The sequence below is a fragment of the Rhyacophila brunnea genome, unplaced genomic scaffold (genome assembly GCF_057557595.1).
Source record: "Rhyacophila brunnea isolate RB1 unplaced genomic scaffold, BYU_Rbru_1.0 scaffold_1, whole genome shotgun sequence".
Classification (NCBI taxonomy): domain Eukaryota; kingdom Metazoa; phylum Arthropoda; class Insecta; order Trichoptera; family Rhyacophilidae; genus Rhyacophila; species Rhyacophila brunnea.
This window is the reverse complement of record NW_028232751.1, coordinates 60652071-60665313: the sequence shown is the minus strand read 5'-3', so window position 1 is coordinate 60665313 and position 13243 is coordinate 60652071. Positions and strand designations below refer to the sequence as shown.

General features: G+C 32.1%; 1 protein-coding gene across 7 annotated transcripts in view; it reads right to left on the bottom strand.

Annotated features, from left to right (window-relative positions):
* The window catches only part of Glut1 (Glucose transporter 1), a 59734-nt gene that overhangs the window by 12748 nt on the left and 33743 nt on the right, over positions 1–13243 (bottom strand). For 6 of the 7 annotated variants that reach the window (XM_085947618.1, XM_085947639.1, XM_085947647.1 and 3 more), the window contains 6 exons: positions 12308–12478; positions 11012–11148; positions 9223–9381; positions 7189–7401; positions 1310–1534; positions 515–654 (listed from right to left, as the gene is read on the bottom strand). In XM_085947618.1, coding sequence (XP_085803744.1) covers positions 515–654; positions 1310–1534; positions 7189–7401; positions 9223–9381; positions 11012–11148; positions 12308–12478 — 1045 coding nt within the window. Of the gene's footprint in view, positions 1–505; positions 655–1309; positions 1535–7188; positions 7402–9222; positions 9382–11011; positions 11149–12307; positions 12479–13243 lie in introns of all 7 variants that reach the window. The other variant, XM_085947670.1, reaches the window with a different exon arrangement.

Below are 13243 nucleotides of genomic sequence, written 5' to 3'. Positions count from 1 at the left end.
TTACATTCTCAAATCTTGCGAATTATTCATTGAGTAAAAAAGATAGTATGAAATAAGCATCTAAATATTTTTTGAAATAGTACCTAACGATAAAAGTTGCTAAAATATTTTCTCGGACAAATTACAGATATTTCCACCAATGGACTGTTACAACAAAAATATTAATTAGCACAAAAGTATCTTCAAATCTAAAATATAAGGAAGTAGTAAATAAGATAATAATAATATATAAAATAAATTCTGGGTGTAAGCGTCGTAATAGCAAACACTCAATATTACAAACATAATATTATAAATTGTATACTACTTAGATGTCAGCCACCATGTTTCATAGAATATGGGTTGATATTAGATTTAGGTATATATAATATATCAAATAAAGGAGCAATCTTATAACATACAAACACAGAAGCTTCGGTTACCTAGGCCCACATATTGCTTTATTACGAGGGGTCAGTACTCAAGCAATACTTATCGTTACAAAAAGTAGTGTGTCTGATTATACCTTGCTTACCTGCCATTAGAATGTCTAAACAAGGCCAAAATTTCTTCAAAAGTTTTATTTTTTGTTTCAGGAACTTTTTTGTAAGTAAATATCCAAAATATGGCTAGAAAAACACTGAATGGCAGGAATGTGTAGTTTTCTAAAGCACTCTGAAAAAAAGAAAGAAAGAAAGATTTTAGTATACATAGGTTGGTATCTATTTTACCACGTTTTATTAGCTCGTATTCTTGTTTGTCCAGTACAAATCTTTTGTTGTTTGTCCAATACAAATGTTGCAATCGATTTTAACTAACTTCCGGACTAGCTAGACGTTAGAAACTTTTAGAATATCAGAACACGATGACAATGCATTCGTTTAATACTTTTAACCATTTTTAAGCAGACTTGGGTTAGTGCGATAATATTATATGTGACGCATAACTCCTAAAGACCGAGCTATTTAATTATATATTTACATTAAATGTAATGCTTATTCTTGAATAGTATTTGCCTGCTCTTTTTTATACAATGCGATGTGTCATTATTATTATTAGACGTAGGTATTTTTCTCTTCAAACGCGTGCCATGCAAAATCATTTGACGTGCCATAGGTTCGCCACCACTGGTCTAGATGGACTAGACTCGGTATTGCCTACGTCTAATCCTATGTCGAGTTGAACTTGACATTGAGATTATACAGCACACTTACAATAATTATAAAATATGTTATATTATAAATTAATTATTATTATACGAAAATGACGTGAATGTGCACCACCGGAGCGCAACCTAAATGAAATGCACGAGTTTATAAAGTTTTCTTACTTTCATGCTTGGGAATCCAATTCCAACAACAAAGTTGGCCATCCAATTGACTAGCACTGCGATTGCCATGGCACTCGGTCTGGGCCCTTGTGAGAACAGCTCCGCCGTGATCATCCATGGAATGGAGCCCGGACCAACGGCAAAGAAGACCACAAAGCTCAGTGTCGAGACAACTGACAGGTAGCTCATCCAATCGATCATTTCCTGCACATACCCAAAAAACTCCTATCAGGCAGTAGAATGAACAGTTCTTCCCCGAAATCCAAAGGGAGCCTATCTCACACACATTGCAGCCAACCTCTTAATGCTAAAAGTGCGCCGGCACGTGTACAACAAAAACAAAAGCCACCCTTACGAATATATAATATTAAAAACCACACTGGCTTGTGCTTGAATGTGTTTGACAATGTGCATAATTTATTATTTGTTTTGACATTCAGCATAATTACAATTAACAATACCATTAATAGGTGACGTAGAATACCGCTAACAGCGAATCAGTACCACAGTGACCGTCGTTTAGATCTGGGAAAAATCACATTTTAGTTTTACCAGTTATTCGTGTTTCATTCAGAAACCAATCATTTGGAAAAATTGTAAACAACGAGAAAAAATATATAAATTTATCATTCAAGATAGACAATACTAAATGTGTAGAGAGCTCACACAATATGAGTGAAAATTATTGTTTATAAATTTAAAAAAATAGTCTTGCTGATATTCGTGGATCAGTTTATGTACCATTTTTTTTTGTAAATATATTTACAGATTTAGATGTCACTATTTACCTATTTCAGTTTAATTTTCAATAGATTCAAACAAAATATAACGTTTCCAAATATTAATAGGTGTTAACTGAGGCATCACGGTAATATTTAAATGAAGTTATCAGGTTTTTATTGTTACACAGCTGAATCAGACTCACTCTCCTATATCGCCTATAAAGTATTCACTCCATTTTTTTAAAATAACAATATTCAATGTATTCTACAATTAAACTAGAATATACAAACAGGGGTTATCGATTCATGTGTACGCTTTAAGAACAAGATTATGATGATTTTATATTAGCTTAAATTACTTCTTTGTTGATTGATATTTAAATTGTGGTAGGGGTGATAACAATCTTATTATATTCAATTTTTATAATGAACTTTCACTACTTAATGACATTCTCATACTTAACATAGTATTAATGATGGACGTGAAAATATACAGAAGTTAATGTCTATCTAGTATTTTTCAATTTACTGAATTTTGAAGTTAAAGAAATCATCTATCTTACGTAATTTCTCGAATCAATTAAAAAATTATGCCTTAAATTGACTACTATGACTACTTTATCATTTACCTGTCCTTAAAGTGATGTCGAAAAGTTATGTTATTGTGACAAAATATTCAGGTAAAATTAATTTGAATGTATCAATTAAAAACATTACAAAAGTAAAACACACTTGTCAAACACATGTATAAAGTCAACGACATGCCATAAGGTGATCGAAATTAATAAACATTTATTAATATTTTTGTGCCAGTATATATATAATATGTATATATATATATTTGTATAATATAAACAATGTTCCAGAAAAAGATCTTTTAGTATGCTAAAAAATCTTTTTAAAGAACACACGCTGCCAAAAGATGCTTCCTCTAAAAATGCTTGTTTTCTTTATCGAGGTTAAGTGTGTTGTGGTGTGTGGTCTGTATTAAACTTAATACATACAATAATATTTATATATTTTTGTTCATTATGTATAATTTTGTAAACGAAAAGTGTAATATTATTGCTTTTTACAAGGTGAGTGTTGGGTGCGCTGTGTGAGTGAGAAATCCCTCCAGAAATAATCGGGAAAGTCGCTTTCAGGGAGGGTAAAACGCAAAAAAAGCGGTGATGTGAAAAACAAAAGAAAAACACAAAACACGAGTGTCTTCATAATATTGACATCATGAATAAAATGATTTTGCAAAATAACAAAATATTATAACATAACCTCATGTTAAATGTCTCGTCACCGAAATATTCTTAATTTTTGATAATAATTAGTACAAATTTATTACAATTAAAATATATATTGATGATAATTAATTGTTTAGCTTATTGGATATGCTGAATGAGATTTTATTATACCCAATATTTTTGCTGACAATTAGTAAAAAAATGGTGTTCCGAGAATAAAACAATTTTTAAGCATATTATGAATGATGAAAATAATAATGTAACACAAACGAGGCGGAGTTGCTCTGTGGATGCAAATAATAAATTGAACATGCACATTTAAAAATCAGTAAGTACATATTTTATTGATGACATTTTTAAATTACATGGGTAGATGAAGATATTATATAATTATATTGACAATAGTAGATAAACATTGAAACTGAAAAAATGCTGAATATACTACTCCTAAATATAATAATATACCTATTACCTATAGTATATGGATTCGCTGTAACCAATCTAAAGATTCTTATTCTGCAAATTGTTTCACCTTTGATTCACGAAACTATATAGGTACCAGCGACGATGATTCTATACTAAGTGTCAAGTGATGATTTAACGTTTCACCTGAATCTTAAAAAATAATATAAATAAGTACGAGAATTGGTCAAACCTACTTAATATCGGGTCTGGGACGATTCTGCGCTAGTACAACTGGGCACCACCCGATCGAATGGAATTCGAACAAATATTTTATTACTACTTAATACTTTAATATACATATTTAATATTATTATTTAAAACTTGGCGAGAATTTAAATATGGACACGTAAATAATATTTTCATTGTGCATATGTTTAAGTTACAACGAAAAGAGAGTTCTTTTATTTTAATATAAAGCCTCAGGTCAGCAATAAAAACATTACGTTAAAAGCAAAATGAATTAAAACTACTTAGTAGTAGATAGAAACTGATTAAAATCCCTCGTCTATTTTATATTATATAAAATCGTAAGGAACGTCTATTTATTTCATTCGAAAGTGCGGCGCTCAATTGTCCTGGCGGCCAGTTATCCCATTCTCTTAATATCTGTAGAAAACGCAATTGCCACGAATGGTGCGAATCGATTTATTATTCCATACATAAGTAATGGAATTACAGTGTAAGATAATGCCGACACCTATAAACAGTATAAAGTCATTGAGTCTGTTATTAATTATTAGAATTATTATGTGTATGAAAATAGATAGCAAATGCCGGACTTAAGACATACGAAAGATTCAAAAGCGAACTTACCAAATAAACTGAACATAAAAATGAAGTAGTTTTATTTCTAATTTAAGATTAATATTATGCAACAAATAATTAGCATGGGCTTCTTGTTGTTTCTGTACTATAGGTATAACACATTGACCATAATTGTCTAAAAAATGTATTATTATGCTTATTATGTATTTAACTTCAAGCGATATCTTTATCAATCCAAGTTATGTAATTTATCCCCAAAGCTAACTATATTTTACCTCTATATACCTACACAATATTTAAAAGAGCTTTGTAGAAGAAATATCTTTGTACTATAAACTAAAATCTTATAAACTTTTTCTATTACATCATTTCGATGGCTTAGAGTTAAAATATTGTATCTCCATAAATCATAATATTGAGAAAACTGTAATTGAAAGTTTGCAAACCTTGGAAAATTAGATTTTGTGATATAAAAATAGGTATATATCTTTGAAATGGTAGGTTTAGAAGATGCAATATTTTAACACATAAAAATATAGGCTATATTTGGTACTCGTACATTTCAGTACTTAACTCATTTTCGACCAAAACTTGAGATACAATATTTTAGCTCTAAGACATCGAATTTTGATGGCGAGTTGTCAACATTTTTCGTGTGGTTGAATTGGTACCCAAAAGACCGTTAGGAACGTTATGAAGAAAATGTGTTATATATTTACGTTATATTATTTAGAATGTCATCTTCAGCATACCAAAAGTGCATCAGCAAGAATTATTGCGTAAAGTAATTATAACATTTTTATTTAAAATTGCTGCTCGATATAAAATCAAAATGTTATTTGCAACAAACTACCATATTTTACCACGTTTTTATTAGCTCGTTTGTCCAAGATTTGTATTGGACGATTGAAGATTTTTAACTAACTTCCCGACTAGCTAGACATTTAAAACTTTTAGAATATATCAGAGCACGATGACAATGAATTCTTTTAATACTTTTAGCCATCTTTAAGCAGAATTGAATTCATTTTCAGTTAATTCTGTTTTGTATGGAAAGTTATTTCGGAAAAAAATCGTAAGAAGTAAAACACTCTTATTGGTTGCTAAGAGGGTCCCACCAACTAAAATTATTAATATATACGTGCGTTACTATGGAAATCAATATGAAATGTCAAAATGACATTTCAGTATTCTATATTTAATCAGTATTTCTATCAAGTACAAAAAAAGTATTTATTAATACATAGAAATGTCAAGTTTATATGATTCAACAGAAAATTTAAAAACGTGGTATTTAAAAAGTCCTTTTTATCTTGTAATTATTTTCTTTTGACATTATCACGGCATTTTTTATGATTGTGCATTTTATTGCACTATGATCTACTTATATACTTAAAATAATCGATGTAGCGTGTAGCCTCCCATCCTTTCACAAGCATATTATTATATTAGTGTTTATATTATTACAATACCAATTATTTGGTTCGATTCCGGTATAATTCTATCATTGTTGCATGTTCAAAATGTTTAATGTATTTGTAAGAAAACATTACCCGTCAAGCCATTCATAACGGATTTAAGTTTCAGTGTTTATCCTGGCAATCTTTGTAAATTTAATGCAATTTATGGATTCGTTCATTTATAATTAATCCTAATATTAACAGATATGGTGATAATCAAGTTTATTTGGCTACAGATTAATCTGCAATGTTACATTCCCATTTATAATTGAATTAATGATTAATCTCAAAAAGCGTTATTCGATTTTATGACACATTGAAGAAATTTTTGATTATTTTTTTTCTTGAATTATAAAAAAAAGACCTTTCTATATCGAATGGAATTATTAACTCAAATCCTTAAAATTTTGAGTTGTTTCTCTATAGAAGTGGGTATTATTTTGTTATAAGAATTATAACACTATTTAAAAAAAATGGATCATGCATTCTCTTGAATTTATTGACAATTAAAACACTATGGAAACAGTAATACCTATGATAATATAACAGTTGTTCCAACTAAAGTTCAATATGAATCTTGACTGATATATTATATTTATATATTATCATTATAACAATATGTATCACAGAGATATAAAATATATACGTTGAATTTTATTTGCCGAATAATCCCGAACCATTGGTAAATTAATTATATTAGGTATAATTAATCTGTTAATTTTGTATGATTTTGGTTGTAACTTTATCCAGAAGGGTTATTGGAATATAGTTACATATTTTTTCACACGAACTGTTATTATTAATAATCGATGAATTTGATGTGTGTATTTTCAAAACCCAATAAGTCCACATACCTACATATTGAAGTCAAAATCCAACAAAAAATAATAATAATATATATTATCATATGTGTTATTTATCACACATCTTCTAAAAACAGGCAAAAGCATGAAAATAAAAAAAATATCGTCTTACAAAAAATGATTATTTAAAATGATAAGAATAAATATTGACATGCCAAATTTATTAAGGGTATATCGATTAATATAATTGGGCATATTATTCTAATTTATTTGAAAATATAAACGTTTTAACACAAATTAAAATTGAATTGTGCACTTGTCGGTTTTTGAATACACATCTCGAGTTGTAAGTATGTTCTTTTTGAAAACACTTCTATTGGGACGATCGGCAGTGTTAGTGGGCATGCTGTTAATATAAGATTGTACCTTTATCAAAAATGAAATTGTGATGAAGATTGAGAATATGAACATGCCACCGAGGCCGTACAAGTGGAGGGTTCTCCGCCCGGTGCGGTCCATCAGCGGCAGAGATACCAGGGTCATACCGACCATGATTGCGCCGATGCCCATCGTAGCAAATTTCGCAGACTCTTCGGTCAGTCCGGAAGATGTAAAGAGAGACGTTGAGTAGTAAAACACCTGTGAAAAAATGAGATATATTAATAATTTATAACAGTTTTGCACAGTGACATCCCGTGGGAGTAGGCAGATTAAGCGTCGCTTGGGGGCGGCAGTTTCTCGACGGGCGGCAAATTGAGGAGAATCATTTGGAATGTATAGAAATAGCTACCTAAACTTAGTAATAACGAAAATATCTTTCAATTAAAAAATCAGCTCACTGGTTTTGTTAGGTTCGCGATATCTAGTTTACTTCCGTTGCCTTTCGACCTCCTTGGTAACCAGAAACGACATGTGCAGATTTTCAAATAATTAGTGTGATATTTTGTTAGAAATGTATCCATACAACACTTTTCTTAGATATTGGACTCATGAAAGGATGATAAAAATAGGTACTGTATACAAAATGAGGCGGCATTCTGGCGCTGCCTATAGGCTAGGGGCGGCATTTTATCTAGGGACGTCGCTGGTTTTGCATAGTACTGCTGCATTATTTAATAATATCGTAGAAGTTGTCTAGTCGTCTAAGTGTCGATGCTTTGAAACCGTAAACTTTTTTTTATTATCACTAACACTATTAACACAAGCAATAGAATTAATACACTTCCAAGTAGTATTTTGTTCTTCAAAAGATTCCGAAGGAACGTGGAAATCTCGAATAAGATGAAGACAGTCCTTTATAAAACTGTTCTGTAATACCGACGACAAACTTTTAATTATGTTTGTAATCTGTTGCATAAGTCACCCGTACGAAGTGCACTACCGCATAAATGCATTTAAAAAATGTATTCAGAGAGAACAAAACGTTTTGAACAAGGTACAGTTTAAGGTTGGAGAGTTTCTATTCCATACAATGGTATGCAATATACATATAGTATTAATCCCACTAAGTTGTTAGGTACAATATTATATTATATACTATCGCATTAGGTACTTTCACTAAGTTCAGCGCTCGAAATGAAAAATTATGCGAATCGGAGCGCTCGATAATTTTTATTTTTATTATGTACAAATATGTGGTTTAGACAAGGCCTGTACAAAAACGAACCATAAGTCCGCGATATGCATTGTAGTAAGATAGAATTTCTATGGCTAAATTAAATGTTTTTTGTAAACGTAGCCGGTAAATATGGATTTGACTGATTACAATCATTTAAAAAACTGCGAGCTAAATTTATTGTTTTTGTGCTAAATATAAAGTTAGAGGTAAGTAATATTGTTTTTAGTTATTTCAATATAACATAATATGGTTAACTATGTTTTGTTTAGATTTGGTAGTCATACTGAGAAGCAACACGATGGTATAACATTTCATGATTAAGTTGATAATAATAAAATCGAGGTTCTAATGTGCGTTATACGCAAGAAACGCGGCTTCATATTGCCGAGCAATAGACGCTCTCTATTCATATCATTACTCTGAGGGTTTAGATATTTTATACGGTCATGCCGAATAAAAGTCTTTAAAATTGTGTCAAGCAAAAGAAAAGTTTTCAGCGCCGCAGGCAAAAAACGGTGTTTAAGACACTATTATTTTTCCGTCCGTATAAGTCCAAAAAGTTTCATATTATTTTTTTAAATATGTACCTATATTCATGGAGTAAGTAAATTTAATTAGTTTTTAATAATTCACAGGCCGGGACGCAATATAAAATTTTCCACGAGACGGTGTTGCGTTCCGGTAGGCTCCGGTTCATTTCGAGTGCTGACAAAATTGTCATACCTCCTACGGCCCACACAGTGGTACCTATGTTATCCCACATTAATTTACGTTGTTGTGTATTTAGAATAGTGTGTGGTATCATAAATCCCATAAAGTTTTTATATAGAATGGTGTCATACCGCATTAATTCCACTAAGTTGTTGCGACAACTGCATAACAACACCGATCAGCAATGGCGCCCGCAGTGTTGGGGAACAGAGAAGTTCTCGCATTGATATTGAAGCTTCCGCTTGCTGAGCCCTTTCTTCTGCTCTCATCTCTTCAATATCTTCTTCCACCTAAAATTATGATAAAGCTTAATCTACTTTTTGTCTTTTGACCATGTTCGATACTAATAGTGTCATATGGACCTCCACAGAGTGAAGGATTGTATTTACAGATTTTGTTTTTACGATAAATGGATGTTTGCCATTTGCTCAACCTATTAGGTATATACTCTTCAAACACAAATTGAAAAACAATATATGAATTTGCCAGACCTAGGTTTCGAACCTGGGACCCACAACACTATAAGCTGATGCTTAAGCCGCTCAGCCATCGAGCCATATAGCATTTAGCCATAAAGCTTAATCACTGATATTTAATTGAATGCATTTATAAATGGATCTGAAACAAATGTGATATTATCTCACCTTTGTGATGATAAATTTATTACCCAATATAACAACTTTTACTATGTTGAGGGGAATAATAGAAGTGGTTGCTATTCTCGTTATATATTAAGCCCTTATAAATGATTAATTATTAGAAATCTATGTGATCACTCTTATTGCAATATTTGTAGGTATAGTCTATTTTTAAATTACCAATCATATGGTTTATTACATTATAATATGTGGATAATTATAGACAGTTATAAGAAAAGAACAATGATGTTGTTAAGTCATGAATGTAGATTTGCAGTAGGACGTAGATTTTTTTAGTCAACCTTATTCATTTGTATGGAAGAGTGACACTTGTGTGAGAAGATACAGATGTTTATGGAATGGGTAGTTTATGATGTTTTTTTATTTTTTATATGCTACGTCCATTAGAAAACCAATGAGAGTAACAGATTTAACTGTTTCTATATATATCTGTTAGTTTACCTATCATCATCATCAGCCGGGGTCAATCCACTGCTGGATGAAGGCCTCCCCAAGCTTTCTCCAACTCTCTCGGTCCTGTGTCGTTCGCTGCCCCGTATTTCCGCCGAACTTTACCAGTTCGTCAATCCAGCGGCTTTTAGGGCGACCCTGTGGCCGTTTCGTACCCCTTGGGTACCATTGGATGACGGCATTTGTCCAGCGGCCGTCCTTTCGGCGAGCAATGTGCCCCGCCCATCTCCATTTCAGCTGTTTGGCAACGTCTATTACATCGCGTACTCTTGTCTGCTTCCTAACCCATTCGTTTCTCTTACGGTCCTTTCGCTTGATGCCCAACATGCACCTGTCCATGCCTCGCTGTGTGACTCTTAGCCTTTGGACATCTCTCGTGTTGAGGGTCCACGTCTCGCAGCCATACGTGAGCACGGGTAGCACACATGGTTGAACACCCTACGCTTAATACATAATGGTAGGTCACTCTTGAATATACTATTCAGACGTCCGAAAGCACTCCATCCCAGCTTTTTTCTTCAAGCAATTTCATCGTGCATGCTTCCGTCTATGGACACATGCTGTCCGAGATAGACGTAGCTGCTGACTTGCTCGAGTTGGGTGCCAGAAATACAGATAATCGCAGGGTCCGAAAAACAGTTCCTCATCACTTTTGTCTTTGAGACATTTATCTTTAGACCGACCGTTTGACTGACATCCGCGAGTTCTTGCATTCTACCTTGGAGGTCTTTCGGGTCTTGTGAGAGTATAACAATATCATCTGCAATGTTAATGTTTAACTGCTAATGTTTGAATTTTATAAAGTTTTTACCTGGTTATTTGCTCGTAATCGTCTCAAAGCTCGTCGGGCCTCTTCCTCCCACTGGCGTGTTATCAGCAAATATCTTGGTGATTCGGGACACGCCGGCAGCAATACCAGTTGCAATATCGCTGGGCATATTGCAAGCCCTGGAACAAAGAGTGCATTCAAATTCCGCATATCACATTAGTCATTACAATATATTGTACTCCGATATATTATATTAGAAAAGATCTTTATTTTAACCATATCCACAATTTAGTGAATACAGATAAATAAAATTGACAACAAAATACTATTATTAGTACACTATTGTTCTGATGAGCCCATGATCTTGGTTTCTTGCAGCACCTCCATCCAAGGATGGATTGAACTCTTGATTAAAATCTTGGTAGGCGGACGAATCCCAAATAGTTTTATTGCAAATTACGAAAAACGCTATGTGATTATATATATTATTAAAAAAATAATATTGTATGACTGTTAAAAATTTACGGCGTCTTACTGCGGGCGTGAAGTTTCTTCACATAATTTTTGCTGTCCGTATGATTAGCTTCATTATTTTCGTTATATTATATACACTAGAATCATTTTTATTTTTATAGTTTCCCTGTGCTCTTCTCTCCCCGGCACTTTGCATTAGAAAGTAAATGTAAACTCGTCAGAGCTCAGTTTGAGCGTAGCAACCTTAGACCTGGGTATCTTCTCCTAGAGCATTCCCGGCCTAAAGCTAAACTAGATGCTTCACATCGCCAATGTAGGGCCACGTGATACGCTCGATTAAGACCGGGTGTGGTGCGTGGCGGGTTTTGGTTTGGAGGGATTAACTTCAATGTGATATTGCAAAAAAAAAAATTCTAGAATAAGATAATTCGTCATAAATATTGGCGTATTTTTATGTTGTGTAAGTGCATTTTATCATCTTCCGAGGCATTCAATACGTTTTAACTAACAAGATTCATAAACACTTTATTTTAGTTGTTTTTCGATCATAAGAATATTTTTTCTGACCGATCTCGGGCTACCAATTCGTCCATGGTGGTTAACCTCTTTTCCTCTTTTCACTAAAAAAGTTTTTTTTTCGATTTTTCCGTAACCCCATTTTCTGATTCATTTGTTAGGATGGTTTTGGTTAGATAAACTTATGTTAGGTTTACAGTTTCTATAACTATTAATACATATATTTAAATATGTCATTATCCACTGACTGCCCTTACTTTGATATGACACATTGAATAAATGACATAATTATTGAATTTTTTACAGAGACCACAAATTCATGTAGATAGTTATATCTGATCAACGTACCTAATAGTAACGGCCAGCCTTCGTCAGTACCTAAAATTTGTTCAATTCCCAATACTTGACTTAGGAGTAGGCCGACTGTGACAGCTAACTGGTTAACAGTTCCTAATCCACCACGTAAATTCAATGGAGCTATCTCAGATATATACATTGGCACGAGTGATGTGTTAAGACCTGTAAAACAATAATATCATTGATAAATACATCATATTGATTAAATTATTTTCGTTGTCTTAAAACCTTCCAGCATTTACAACTTTTATTACGTTGGCAAACAATTTCAGTTTCATATAATATAGAATTATAACTAGGCTTAGGATTCTTAGGTATTTATATTTTTTTTTGAGTGGCCCTACAATAAAATATCAAAAATATCTATCTGTTTCAGACAATATTGAAACATTTAAGCCCTATTCGTTAGCACCTATTTTTAAATATTTTTGGATAATTACATATTTTTACATATATCAGGCTTAAGCACATATTTTCACATAAACGCAAAATTAATTAACACAATAACACTAGTAAATACAATTGAAACGTCATTTACCAAGTCACAAGTGGAGCAAATTAATATTTTAAACAATAATGCTGCTAAAATAAGAAAATGTTCCTGGGCCAATAGGAATAAAAATAAGTACAAAAGTGAAACGTGTTTTAAATAAAAATACTGGACTTCAAACGCTGCAGAATATTAAAGCTCTTTTGGAAAATCCAGATTTTTCAATTTTTTCTACTTCAGAAATAGTTTCATTTGCATACGCAATAATAACATGTTTTTCCATGTACCTATACAAATTTGCTTATATCAAATCGTCACAGATTCACTTTCGAAAATTTGAGCATTAGTTTATTATTTATTGTAATAAAGCGTTTTCTGTTTGTGAATGAATTATAAATTAAACTATTGAAATATTTATGATTTATTGTAATACATAC